Source organism: Enhydra lutris, unplaced genomic scaffold (assembly GCF_002288905.1).
Source record: "Enhydra lutris kenyoni isolate GAN:26980312 unplaced genomic scaffold, ASM228890v2 scaffoldscaffold4, whole genome shotgun sequence".
NCBI lineage: Eukaryota > Metazoa > Chordata > Mammalia > Carnivora > Mustelidae > Enhydra > Enhydra lutris.
Window position 1 is genome coordinate 1290564 of NW_019154088.1, and position 14755 is coordinate 1305318.

A 14755-nucleotide genomic window follows, 5' to 3' on the forward strand; every position below is an offset into this window, starting at 1 on the left:
GATGCAGGGCTCGATCCCAGGACCCTGGGATCATGACCTGAGTCGAAAGCAGAGGCTTTAACCCACTGAGCCACCCAGGCGCCCCTGAAAATGCATTTAATACATCTAATCTATTGAACATCATAGCTTAGCCTAGACTACCTTAAATGTGCTTAGAACACTTACATTAGCCGACAACTGTGAAAAACCATCTAACAGAAAGCCTATTTTAGGATTAGCCTACAACTGGGCAAAATCACCTAACACAAAGCCCATTTTATAATAAAGTATTCAAATCTCAAGTAATTTATTGAATACTCTACTGAAAATGAACAACAGAATGCTTGTATGGATACAAAATGGTAGTAAGTATATTGGTTGTTTATCCTCATATTATTTGGCTGACTGGGAACTGTGGGTGCCCAGCATCATGCAACAGTATCATACCACATATCATTAGCCCAGGATATGATCAAAATTCAAAATTCAAAGTACAGATTCTACTGAATGCTTATCACTTTCACATCATCAAAAAGTCAAAAAAGTTGTAAGTCAAACCATCATAAGTTGAGAAATGTCTATGTATCTTTTTTCCAAGTTTACTTATTTTAAGTAGAAATAATTGGTTATAATGAATTCTTCATTATTCACAGAAAAAGTTTAAAAGTTCCATGTGTACCTAAAGTATGCTGATGCGCAAAGTGACCAGAATTATTTGATGACCAAATCTGAAATCTATCCTTTCGTAATTTTTGTAAACCAGAAGAGGGAAAGTAAATTTGTGTATATCTAATAATAAATATTTAAAAATCTATTATTAGTATTTCATTCATTAGCCAAATTTTTCTTATGTACTTCTCCTGTGATTTACATCATGAAAAAGGCCTTGTAACAGGAAGACTAAATGTATTCTAACACTGAAGAAAATAATTGCTTAACATAAAACAGAAAGTTTGTAATTGTCTTCATTCTGGTTTCAGTATTTCACTTGTAATACATAAGTTAGTGGCTATATGCATAGAATTTAACTCTGCATGCTAAATCCTAGTGCAGAGTTTCAGATATAGACACACAGTCTTTTTAGACCATGATAATGCTTATAAAACTTTAAGTTTCTTAGAAATTCAGACTTTTTGGTTCATTCATACAATGTCAAATATGATAATGATCTTTTATACTTGACTACTTTTTATATATTTTTACACAGTGTCAAAAACTTTAAAAATACACAATAAACATTAATGCAGTCATGACGTTCTTGATACCATTTTTTTCTTTTTAACTCTACCTTGCTGGTGAAAATGGAGGGTAATGATAGCACTCTTAAAAAATCAAGTCATTTTGCTGCTCTGATCCTCAACTGGGAGAGAAAGTCTATGGCACAAGGGGAAAATGGAGAAGAGGGGGAATAAGAACAGCAGCAGGAGGAAGAGGGAAATTAGAATTTAATGAGTGGCTATTTGACTTGCTCAATTCTTTATATTGCCAGAGACACATTCTTCCATTTTCACATTCTTCACTATTAGATCTACTTGGGTTTTGAGTGATCAGGCATAACCTATCACATCAAGTTTGACCAAAAAATCCTAAAGTCATAAAGTTTAAAAAAAAAAGATTGATAAATCTGACAACATAATTTTCCACAGAGGTTTTATTTTGTTGTTGTTGTTTTAAAAGCCTATTATAAAATTAAAAATCAAACTATGTGAAAAGCAGGATTATTTGTAGGGGTTATATCTTTAATTTGTAAAGAACTCTTTGAAGCCAGTAAGTAAGTGCCCATAAGGCAGGAGCAAAATTAGCAAAGTATAGGAATAGGGAATTAATTACTAATGTAATGAAAGTGATTCTTGGACATATTAATAAACAAATAAACAGTAAAACTATCTTATGAAAAAATACAAATGTAAGTATAGCAAAATTCTTTTGTTTACCTATGTGATTGGCAAAGATCCAAGAGTCTGATAGTATAACATGTTGACAAGACCGATAAAACATGAACCTCAAATCTCAAACCCTCCCAAGAGAAAAGAAACCTCAAGTATTGTTATTAAATCTCTAAATTGGTAATATATATGAAGGAAAATATAAATATCCATTAAAATTTAAAACTTTGAATTGGTAATTATACTTCTAGCATTTTATCTTACAGATATACCCACACACATGTAAAAGCAAATATGGACTTAGTATATATTGCAAACACTGATTTTAAGAACAAAAGATTTTATTTTTAATTTTTTTTTAGATTTTATTTATTTATTTGACAGAGAGAGATCACAAGCAGGCAGAGAGGTAGGCAGAGAGAGAGGGGGAAGCAGGCTCCCTGCTGAGCAGAGAGCCCGATGTAGGGCTCGATCCCAGAACCCTGGGATCATGACCTGAGCCGAAGGCAAAGGCTTAACCCGCTGAGCCACCCAGGTGCCCCAAGAACAAAATATTTTAAAAATGTAAATATAAAAATCTAAATGTCAATCAATGTAGACTTCTAAAATATATTATTGGTATATCAATAAAATAGAATGTTGCCCAGCTATTAAAAATAACTAGAGACCATCTTATGCTGTATTCTAGTTATAAGGAAAAGGAAGGGCCCAGATTAAAGGAGGGCTAGAGAGCACTTCATCATGGACTTTTGGCATAGGAAGGGTTGTTAGAGATAATTTAACCCAGACTCTTTATTTTTCACTAAGGAAATTCAAGCCCAGAGAATATAAATGACCTCCAAACAATTTAATAACAGATATCTAGATATGGATGCTTAAGTATTTATGTAATAATTGTTTAAAGACTTTTTCCCCTTGTAACGCAATAGATTGTGTTTTGTGTTTTGATTGTATAGTCCAAGAAAAATACACTCTCATAAGCTAATATAGCTCTGATCCAGGTGGTATTCCTCCCTTAAATACTCTTGGGGGAAGAATAAGAGTAAACCAACACCCATCATGATTGGTTTCATTCTACTTCGCATATATTCAGTCACATCCTCCATATTGACCAAAACAATGCTTTAGTTTTGATAAGAAATGTAGAATGGATCTAAACTAACAGTGGCTACTTTTTGCATGTCTAGTAAGTGCCACCAACTGTCAGTGTCACATTTGATCACAGTAGTATTATATGGTAGGCAGTGTCATATTTTATCTATACTTTATAGATGATAAAACTGAGGCTAAGTGGGAGGCAATATTTTTTTTTTTATTTTTATTTTTTTTTAAAGATTTTATTTATTTATTTGACAGAGAGAGATCACAAGTAGACGGAGAGGCAGGCAGAGAGAGAGAGAGAGAGAGGAGGAAGCAGGCTTCTTGCCTAGCAGAGAGCCCGACGCGGGACTCGATCCCAGGACCCTGAGATCATGACCTGAGCCGAAGGCAGCGGCTTAACCCACTGAGCCACCCAGGCGCCCGGGAGGCAATATTTTAATATCTGTATATCTAACAGCCACTTCCTATGCATTATAACACCATAAGTAAAAGGCTTGAAGTTGAGACCTTGCCCTCTTCCCTTAATGATTTCTAAAGACTTGCTCTGAGATCAACAAAATTGTAGCAGCAATTAGAAATCTATAAACCAGAAAGGGGCTCTGAAAGCTAAAATAGATATCATAAAGTCTAAACACTATATTCTTTACTAGAAGAGGCTATCTTAAGTTGTCAGTCTGTTACCAAGTTTAAATATTTAAATTGTTAAAGACATTTTGTTAAAAATTCAAGTAAGACAAAATATTATAAAGCAAAGGTACTGCCTCCACTCCACTCTCCACACCATTTTCAGAAGTAACTGCCAAAATTTTTACACTATCCTTCAAGAGGTTTACCATGGATTTTTGTATCCATTCATTTATATGCAACATACAAAATCAGTTTTTGTGTGTTTCTTTCCTTCTTGTGTAAATGGAAGAGTATTTTCTTTCTGTTTGTTGCTTAACAATGTGCCTTAGAAATCTTTCTATGGCCAATTATAGATCTGCACACATCTTTTTAAATCCTCCATAGTATTCTATAATTTATTGATCTACTCCCTTATTTACATTTATTTTTTCCTTTTCTTTTTGTTATTGCAAACACTGCTACAGTGGACATAGAATATATGCAAAGATATGTGCATTTTAAATCTTATTAGCCACTATCAAATCACCCCCTAAATGAAGTATACCAATTTACACACCTAGCAGTAGCATATGAAGGCACCCATTGCCTCCCATTCCTGCCAAAATTAAATACTGCTATTGTGGTAGCCAATCTCCAATGATCTGAATATCCTGGCTTTCATGCTTTTCTTTTGTCCCTTCCATACCAAGTTAGAGCTGACTTGTGTGTCCCACAGAATATGGTAAAAGTGACCACAAGGAGGTATTTCTGAGATCTGATCATAGAAAACTTTGTTCTCTTTACACTGCTTACTCTGGAGGAAGTCACTTACTATATCATGGGGACACTCAAGTAAGTCTATGGAGAGGAATGGAGGCCTCTTTCCAAGCTCCAGCACCAACTCCCAGCCAGAGAAGTGTATCATTCAGTCCCAGCCAAGCCTTTCCTTGTAGCTTTATGAGAATGAGACACCCTAAGCTGGAACTGCCCAGTCAAACCATTACTGAATTCTTAGCACACAGAAACCATAAAAGATAATAAGTATTTTTTAATTGAAATATAAGTGACACAAAATATTACATTAGCTTCAGGTGTACAACATCGTCAACAACTCTGTTATGGTATGCTCACTAGTAGTGTAGCTACCCCCTATAACCATACAGTGCTATTACAATACTATTTATTATACTACAGATGCTGTACCTTTTATCCCCATGACTTATTCATTCCATAACCAGAATCCTGTACCTCCTACACCCCTTCACTCATTATGCCCATCCCCTCACCTCATCTGCCTCTGGCAACCATCAGTTTGTTCTTTGTATTCATTAATATGTTTCTGCTTTTTGTTTACTCATTTATTTTTTTAGACTCCACATGTAAGTGAAATCATACAGTATTTGTCTTTCTTTTATTGCACTTAGCACAATACCCTCTAAATCCATCCATGTTGTTGCAAATGGCAATATTTTTTTTCAGACAAAGAAAGTACTACAGCATTATATATGTACAAATAGGAAATATCTCCACAAAGTATTGTTTATCAGAAAAATCAGCATGTAGAGTCCTGTACAAAGTGTGTTACTACTTGTGTTTAATGATATAAATGCAGGAGATGTTATATATTTATATTTATTTATAAATTATCTCTATCTATCTATATATCTATAAATTATCTTTGGAAATATCAAAGAAACTCGTAAAGGATGCTGCCTTTTAGGAGAGAAAATGGATTCCCTGCAATGGGAGATGAGGGTTGGACAGATATAACTGAACAGATTCAGAGGTTTTTAAAGATAAGCCTATCGATTGGCTGCATTTGAAGGTAAGGGAGAATCAGCATTGACTCTCAGATTTCTTGCTTAGGGAACTAGCAGGAAGATATATACTTCAAGAGGAGTTTATTCACTAATTTTTAAAATATTCATTATGTATAAAATATGGGGAAGATGACAATTAAGTATTGTACATAATGGACTTGAAGTGGATATATTCAGTATGTAATTGGATATGGAGTACAGAGAAAACATGCTATTTAATATCATAACTTTTTTTAGCACCTTCTTCTCACATTGGGATGATATAATTACCAAAGGCCTTTTATTTAGTGAAGTACCTTGGCAGGCCACTTTTCTGCAAGTTTTTCTAAGTTTTGAGCAGGCAGCTAAAATAAGAGATAAATGGGAATAGTTTTAATGGAATGATGAAATCTGAGATAATTTTAGAATACATCAAGAAGTATACAAATTAAGGTCACAAAAGGAAATAGAAAGCACACTTGGCTGAGATTTTTAATATAACATACAATATAGAGAAGTCCTGGCAGAATTAAATGAGGAATTCAGGAACTAGCAGCAGGAACTTTTGCCACCGTTAGCCTGAAGCACAAAAGAAGGGGATGAAACTAATAAGAGCTGGAGCCATAAAGGGGACAATAGGATATTGAGTAGTCAAGGATATAACTACTGCTAGAATTTTAGTGATGTGGCAAGAAGTAGAAGAAAATGGTATCAAACTGTTCCAAAATTTATTGATTGAAATTAACAAGCATTTTAAAAATAAATAAAACAGCAAGCATTTTATATCAGCTCACAAACCCAGTGGGTTCTTTCTCTGGTGTGGGTCAGCATATATAACCTCTGCTATATTGTCTGGTAAGTCTGGAAATTGGAAGATCAACAATGACCTCACTCACATATTTGGTGGTTGGCAAGTTGGCAGTAGGAGCTAGCTGACTATCAGCCAAAGGCACCTCAGTTTTCTCTACATGGCCTCTCATTTGTGAGATGCAATGCAGCCTCCTGGACAGAACAAGACACATGGCCAAGTCCAGAATTGGTTTAGAATAGTACTCAGAATAAAAAGGAAGAAACTTGGGGCGCCTGGGTGGCTCAGTGGTTAAAGCCTCTGCCTTCGGCTCAGGTCATGATCTCAGGGTCCTGGGATCGAGTCCCGCATCGGGCTATCTGCTCAGCAGGGGGCCTGCCTCCTCCTTCTCCTGTCTCTCTCTCTGCCTGCCTCTCTGCCTACTTGTGATCTGTCTGTCAAATAAATTAAAAAAAAAAAAAAAGGAAGAAACTATTGACTTATGAATGAATCTCAAAGGCATTATGTTGGGTTAAAAAAAAAAGCCAATATATAGAGGAAACACATATGATCCCATTTATGTGATATTCAAAACAACAAAGCTTTATAGCAGTTCTTAAAAATAAAAAGTAACCATCTCATGGGCAATTACCTATTCAGTTATTCACTGAATCAATACTATTATTTGGGCATTTACCACTTGCTAAGTTATGTGCCAAATTTAACAGTGGTCTGAGAGATTCAGTTCTTGCATGCATGGAGCCTATAATCTTGGGGTAGAGAGGACAAACAAATAACAACATGTACACAAACAAACATAAGTAAAAATTAAAACTGTAATGAGTGTTATGAGGGAGCAAATAATGTTGTAAGATGAAAAAAATTCAAAATTAGGAGGAGTATATAGAGAGGGAAGGATATGCAGATAAATCTGCTCTGTAGAATGATATTTCATCTGATACTTTAAAAATGAGGACACAGCGGTACCTGGGTGGCTCAGTTGGCTAAGCGTCTGCCTTCAACTCAGATCATGATCTCAGGGTCCTGAAACTGAGTCTCATATCGGGCTCCCTGCTCAGTGGGGAGCCTGCTTTTCCCTCTCCCTCTGCTGCCCCTCACTGCTTGTGCTCTCTTGCTCACATTCTCTGATAAATACACAAATTTTTTTTTTTTATTTGACAGAGATCACAAGTAGGCAGAGAGGCAGGCAGAGGGGGCAAGCAGGCTCGCTGCCGAGCAGAGAGCCCGATGCGGAGCTGGATCCCAGGACCCCGAGATCATGACCTGAGCTGAAGGCAGAGGCTTTAAACCACTGAGCCACCCAGGCGCCCCTACACAATTTTTTTTTTAAAATGAGGATATAGAACATGAAGAGCCACAGAAAAAAGTATTCAGATAGAAGAAAGAGAAAGAAAAACTCACTGATATGAAAAGGAGTATTCCAGGAAATGAAAGCATAGGTTTAGTGACTGAGCAGAGTGAGAAAACATGAGGTTGAGGTTAACATGTGAAATGTAAAATGACACACACTCGGCAAGGGCATTGATTTTATTTCTAGAGCAATGGAATGCATTCACCATTTTAAAGTTGTATGACCAATTCTGATTTTATTTTTAAAGATCACTGTAGAGAAATGACTGGAAAATATCAATGGTACAAGGCAGAGACTATTAGAAGCCCTTTGAGACACTTAATGGGAAAAGAAAATAAAGATTTAGACAGGGAGTTAAGATGGAAATAATTTGATAAATTGGGAATATTTGGGGGGAAGGTAAAGCAGGGTTTAGAAAGGGAATAAGGAAAGGGAAGGAGCTAAATATTTGACTAGAATCACAGGACACAGAAGTGCCATTAGCTGGCATGAGGCAGAGTAAAGGACAAATAGGTTTGGAAACAGAAGAACTGAAATACCTATGAAACATTAAAGAGAAGATGTCAAGAAGGAATTTAGTCTACTAGTCAAGAACTCAGAGAAGTCAAAGCTCTTCAGACTCACCAAATTTTCTGGGCATTTATTCTGTTTCTCAACATTAACTATTTTCTTTCTGTCACTTGCTCTTCTCTGTAGACCTTTTCAGACCTTCTAACTGCTCTTAGGTATCTTTCCAATGTCCAAAAGGAAGCTAGGTGTATAGTTCTACCCACTTATGTCCAACTAAGCTTTCTTTCTGATTCTAATGTATGGTTAGGTACTGAGCAATGACAACCAAAAAATGTGGGGGTTTTGGTGGCATACTGTATAGCATGGAGTTTAAAAAAACTTTATCATAAATATTTCTGTGAAAAGAAAGAAATGAAGGATTAGAGAAAACAAAATTCCAATTCTCTTAGACCCATTGCCAGATTTACATTTTCCCGAGTTTGTGACCTAGTACTTATGGGCACAGTCACTCTAAACAGTGGAAAGCCACATGAAGAGGGAAGCCTAGGTGGCTCAGTTGGTTAAGTGTCCAACTCCTGGTTTCAGGTCAGGTCATGACTGTCAAGCTGTGTTGGGGGCTCCATGCTGGGGTGGAATCTGCTCTTGATTCTCTCTTTCCCTCTCCTTCTCCCACTGCCCTGCCCCACCCCCTCTTTCCCTTAAAAAAAAAAAAAGTATAGAAAAAGGAAGCCACATGGAGAGAGAAAGATTATTAAATGAGAGTGAATGTAGCTGCTGCAAGCTTCTGGGTCACTAAATGTCCCCCTTGTGATATATGCCTCATGTGTAATTATGGGCAACATTTTAAAAATCCGTTCCATCTTGTTTTTGGGAAAAGCAACTGAAATTGTGTTAATAACTCCCACAGCAAGATGACTTCACTTCACAAAGGAAGTTCTTTAATTAGCTATTGCAATCCATGGTACTAGTTATCCAAGATGTATGGGTGTATGGTATGATACTTAAACATTTGTTTTTTGGGGGCTTTGTGACTCAGTCTTTATAAAAATGTTTGGAGGTTTCTCTTCTTCAACCTGTTATTACTCCCCTAGAATTTCTCTCATAATTGGTATGTGGAAGTTAATCACATCAGGTAAAAAATTAAGTTTACATGTCATCATTCAGAAAGTTAAAGGGATTGTGGGTTAAAGTGATTACTAGAATTAAGACAACATGGGCTCTTGGGCATAAGAATTTGGAGTCTGTTTATGAAATTCTAAATCAAACACAGTATCGAACCATCTGATTATTTTTACTGCTAACACAGGTGATGGATTGAGATGCCCAGGTAAAGGTGGGCATACTGATACATAAATCTGAAAGAATAGAGATGAGGATAGAGAATAGAATGGGACATAAAACTGTCATTGTAACGACCAGGTAGACTTCCTCTGATAGATTCTCAGTGATCAGACCTCTTAATTAAGTGACATATAGGTGTGTTTTGAATACACCTGTGACACTAACTTTACTGCTAGGATTTAGCTGTTTCTGCAGTGTAGGGTAATAATAGTACTTCCTTTGGAGCACTGTTGTAAGAAGAAATGAGATAATGGATGAAGTGTTTAGCATGGTGCTTTGTATGAAGTTGACTAAGAAAATTCTGGTTGTTATGATTAACAGATGCTCTTTCCTCCCAGCATTTTACAAGTACAGAATGCTATATATATTTTTTTTATTGAGAACATTTTCCAGCTTCTATTCTTTTGCACTCTCTTGTATGGTATATATTTATGGAATTCTTAGTCATGTAATAATGCAAGGCAACTAAATCAAGTCTGACATATCCAAAAGCCTTTATCCAATTTAATTACTTATATACAGAGACAAGAAGATAATTTCCTCATATAAATATGGTTATCTTTATTGTGAAGCTATCTTCTTTCTCCTCCATGTCTTTCATCAGCTCTTTCGTATCTCAGATGATGATATATGCCTCATTATTCTTTGGTCTTTTAAAATCTCCTAGATTATTAATCTGCTCAGAAGCAGGTATTTTTCTGTTTAGACTGGCTTTACCAAGTAGAGGTAAAACTTTATTATCTGCTTTTTAATACAATAGTATGCTCACTCAACTAAAAGTTATCACTTCATAGTTTATATACCTCTTTCAAATGTATGTTGCAACAAAGTTCAAAGAGTTGGGGTGAACTGCACAAAGGCATGAATCCTCTCTGTTGTGATCATTATTATATCTGCAGGCCTATAGAATGCTTGACACGTATCATAGCAGGTGCTCAATAAGTGGGAATTAATGAACAAACACTATTATCAAGAGTTAGTGTGGAGCCAGGAACTAAGTCCAGATTTTCTGATCTCAAACAAGTACTATTAATATTTTGCTGTAGAAATTTTCACACTCTGTCTTCCTCTGAAGACTGGCTGATATCATGACTGTGAATAAAAATATGATTATCTCTTAATATGGAAAAAATCCTTTTAGGATGGTTTTAGAGAAAGTCTGCCTATAAATCTAGAACTAAACCAAGTCAATTCAATACAACTAACTAGACAACAAACAGGGATGGCTTAAGATCAGAAAACTTTGTTTTAATACATTTTTAAAGATTTTATTTATTTATTTGTCAGTGAGAGAGAGAGAGAGAGAGACAGCACAAGCAGGCAGAGTGGCAGGCAGAGGCAGAGAGAGGAGGAGGTTCCCCGCCAAGCAGAGAACATGATGTGGGGCTTGATCCCAGGACCCTGGGATCATGACCTGAGCCAAAGGCAGCCACTTAACCAACTGAGCCACCCAGGCATCCCTTTATTTTAAATCATTTCTCACTTGGCAAACTCTTGTCAGGTCTTTATACACAGAGAAATAATACAGAAAAGTTTCAACAGGCATAAGAGTCTATGGGGGTATTATTAAAACAGTAATTAGCAAGTTTTATATTATTTTTTATATTTATATTTTAAATGGACTCAATATTTGAAAGTCATGCCATAAATAAATAAATAAATAAATAATCTCAACTAGTTGTCACTAAGTGTTACACAGGAAGGTCTTCCCAGCTTGATATCTGGGTATGAACTTCATTTCAAAGGATTTGTTCTGGAAATCACAGATCATTTCAATTTTATTTTGAATGATAAAATTAGCATATTCATACAAGAATATATAAAATTGCCTTTCAAATCTGCTTATAGATTACATATATATGGAGATATAAAATTTGTAAAGCAATTTTTGTAATATCCACATTTCATTCTAGAAAATAAAAAGGTTAGTTTAAAATGTATTTCTTTATTGTAAAACTGAATTTATAGTTCCTGAAAACTGTAGATGTATTTAAGCCTATGAGGTAGAATACTGTTCAGAAAAGATAATTATACATTTGTCAATTCCATAATAAGGTTAAAAGCCAATGTCCCATTCATTTAATTTCTAATAAAACTGACAAAATTATACTGACATTTCCCAAGAGAATGCTTATTTCATCTAAATAAGTTCTTGCACATGCTTGCTATCATGCTCTTAGTATCAAGACTTGCTCTTAATTTCCCACAATCTTTGAGAAAATATAACCCACCTAGTGAAGCTTTTTCTGACCACCTGGTTAGTCCATATATCTTTGTTCTGCTTAACTTTTTCCATAGCACTTGTCACTAACTGACATAAATGTATATGTTATTTATTTTTAATAGCTTCTGTCATCCCTTTTACTCCCTTTAGAACACCAGCTACATGAAGGTTGAACACTTTTTCTTTTCTTTTCTTTTCTTTTCATTGCTTTGTCTCCAGAGTCTATAAAAGTTCATGGTACAGAGAAGGCAACCTATAGCATTTGTTGAATGAATTCATTACATCAATTACACTATTTGGTAGGCTTTGGAAAAATACTTTTGTTATTGTGATAGTAACATCATTAGAGAAAGAAGAGGTTATAAAATCAGCAGCAAACATAAGTAGTACACATATAAATTAAATCAGCAAACATGCTAGTTAAAATTGCTTTCGGTCTCATATTTGATGAGCAGGTAGCTAGTCAGACTATTTTTAGTACTGAATTCAACTATCTAAAAGAAAAATCACATTGAAAAGAGTAAATAGTACAGCTGTGATACTAAGACTATTGGTTTGCCTGTTTATCCATTTGTTTTTCTCAGTCTGATTTATTTCACATAGCATAATTCCCTCTTATGCCCATGCATATTGTCACAAATGGCAAGATCTCATCCTATTTGTGGCTGAGTAATATTCCATTGTGCGTGAAGTGTGTGTGTGTGTGTGTGTCTGTGTGTGCATCATCTTTATAAATTCTTCTGTTGATGGATAATTTTTTTCACTGAAATTTTATTTCTTTGCTTACCAGTGAGGTTGATCATTTCTTCAAATGGCTATTTGCTATTTGTAGTTCTCTTTCTGTGATACTTGTTTGCATCCATTTCCCATTTTCATAAAATAATAATTTTTGATTTAAAAGAATATATGCTTCTGAGGTTCTGGGAAGATAATTTTTCACTGCTAAATCATAAAGTTCATTGCTATAAAACTTAATTGTTTTAATATAGAATAGTGAACAATCTGTTGCTCACACTAATTTGACTTGTTACAAATTAACTTTCTTCTCTCTTATAACTGCAGATATCTCAAATACATGGCCACATCACACTCCTTTCTCTGTTATCATTTACTAAAGTAACTGGGCGGATTTCCACCTCTTTATACTTGGCCTAACTTTTCTCTCCCTTCACGATTCTGTAAAGGGCACCAGGCTCATTTTCTGCAATTTATAATCTGAATGCGTAAGTACAATGTTTGTATCTTTAAAGGTATTACGGGGATCTTGCACACTTCTACAAAAACACTTTACAACACAAAGGCAAATACTCAACTTCTTCCTTCCTTCCATATTGACTTATGTGTTAGATAACTATCTCTGTCTTTCCCTCCCTCCTTCTTCCTCTCTCTCTCCCCCTCATGCCAATTCATTAAGTGCAAAAGTAAAGAACAATTCATATAATTATGTAAATAATCACAGAGAAAACAACAACTCCTAATAGTAATGTGAATAATCATTGTCCTATAGTCTCACTATATTATTTTTATAATTATTAGAACTGAAGCATCTACTCCATTTGCAAAGTGGTGAGATGCTTATCCTTACCCTTTTTTAAAATTTTCTAAAAAATTTTTAATAAACACATAATGTATTTTTAGCCCCAGAGGTACAGGTCTGTGAATCACAGGTTTCCTTATTCTTTTTAATTATCTGTGTTTCTTGCAGATAACTTCAGCAGCCCGGAGTCAGTTAATGGATGGAGCAATAAATCAGTGGTTACTGAATTCATTTTGTCGGGCCTGTCTAGTTCTCAGGACATCCAACTCTTCCTTTTCTTTATCTTTTCGGTGTTTTATGGAGCTGCAGTGTTGGGAAACATCCTTATCATCCTCACAGTAATTATAGACTCTCGCTTACATTCCCCAATGTATTTTCTTCTTAGCAATCTCTCCTTTATTGATGTGTGTCAGGCTACATTTGCCACTCCCAAAATGATTGCAGACTTCCTCAATGAACACAAGACTATCACCTTCCAGGGATGCATGTCACAAATATTTTTCTTGCATGTTTTTGGGGGTAGTGAGATGGTGCTTCTTGTTGCCATGGCCTATGATAGATACATTGCTATATGCAAACCTCTGCACTACATGACCATCATGAGCCAAAGGGTGTGCACTGTTTTAGTGGGGGTCTCCTGGACCACTGGCATCCTACACTCAGCCAGCCACCTGGCATTCACTGTCAATCTTCCTTTCTGTGGACCCAATAAGGTAGATAATTTCTTTTGTGACCTTCCCCTTGTGATCAAGCTTGCCTGCTTAGACACGTATGTTTTAGAGATCCTGGTGCTCACCAATAGTGGCCTGCTCTCGCTTATCTGCTTCCTCCTTTTGCTCATTTCTTACATTATTATCCTTGCTACTGTCCACCACCAAGCCTCTGGTGGCATGTCCAAGGCATTTTCCACCCTGTCTGCCCACATTACTGTTGTGGTTCTGTTCTTTGGTCCATTAATCTTCATTTATATTTGGCCCTTTGAAAGCTTCCCAATTGATAAATTTATTTCTGTGTTTTTTACTGTCTTTACTCCTGTCCTTAACCCCATGATCTATACATTGAGGAATAAAGATGTAAAGGAAGCCATGAAAAACCTAAGGAACCGACATGTGGGTTCCAAGGAAGTCTTTTAGACAACTGTGAAGCTGTAACACAAATCCATACTTAATGTCCTTTGCAAAGCACATGTATGCTTTTATTGTTGTGTTTCTGTCACAATTAGTCTTTTGCTACTAGAGGACCTTCATCTGGTGATCTAAAGCTGGTAAATGCAATGCTAAATCTCATATGATACTAGTTCTAATACTCTAAAGCTCATCTCATCTTCCCTGAAACAATCAACTATATATATTAAAATTCCTAAGTAGTTTTTTCCACCTTATATAGGCATTGTTTTAAAAAGCATCCTGTAGCATTTATTTTTCTCAAATTTTAAATACAACTTGAGGAGGATCCTACCATATCATGGAAAGAATAGGAGAAGGAAGGCGAGCATGATTGATTCAGTCCCTTATTAGTCACAGAATCATCCCTGCATCACTGATTCCATGCCATGAGGAGTTTACTCAATTTAAGTCAGCTTTAAGTTCAAATCTGTGGTTTTTGAACTGAAG

At 35.6% G+C, this 14755-nt stretch overlaps 1 protein-coding gene across 1 annotated transcript; it reads left to right on the top strand.

Annotated features, from left to right (window-relative positions):
• The first annotated feature begins 9631 nt into the window (after nt 1-9631).
• Nucleotides 9632-14275, top strand: LOC111161632 (olfactory receptor 4K1-like). Its single transcript, XM_022525397.1, has 2 exons — nt 9632-9642; nt 13348-14275. Exons 1-2 carry the CDS (start codon nt 9632-9634, stop codon nt 14273-14275), a joined length of 939 nt encoding a protein of 312 aa, XP_022381105.1.
• Nucleotides 14276-14755: the final 480 nt, after the last annotated feature.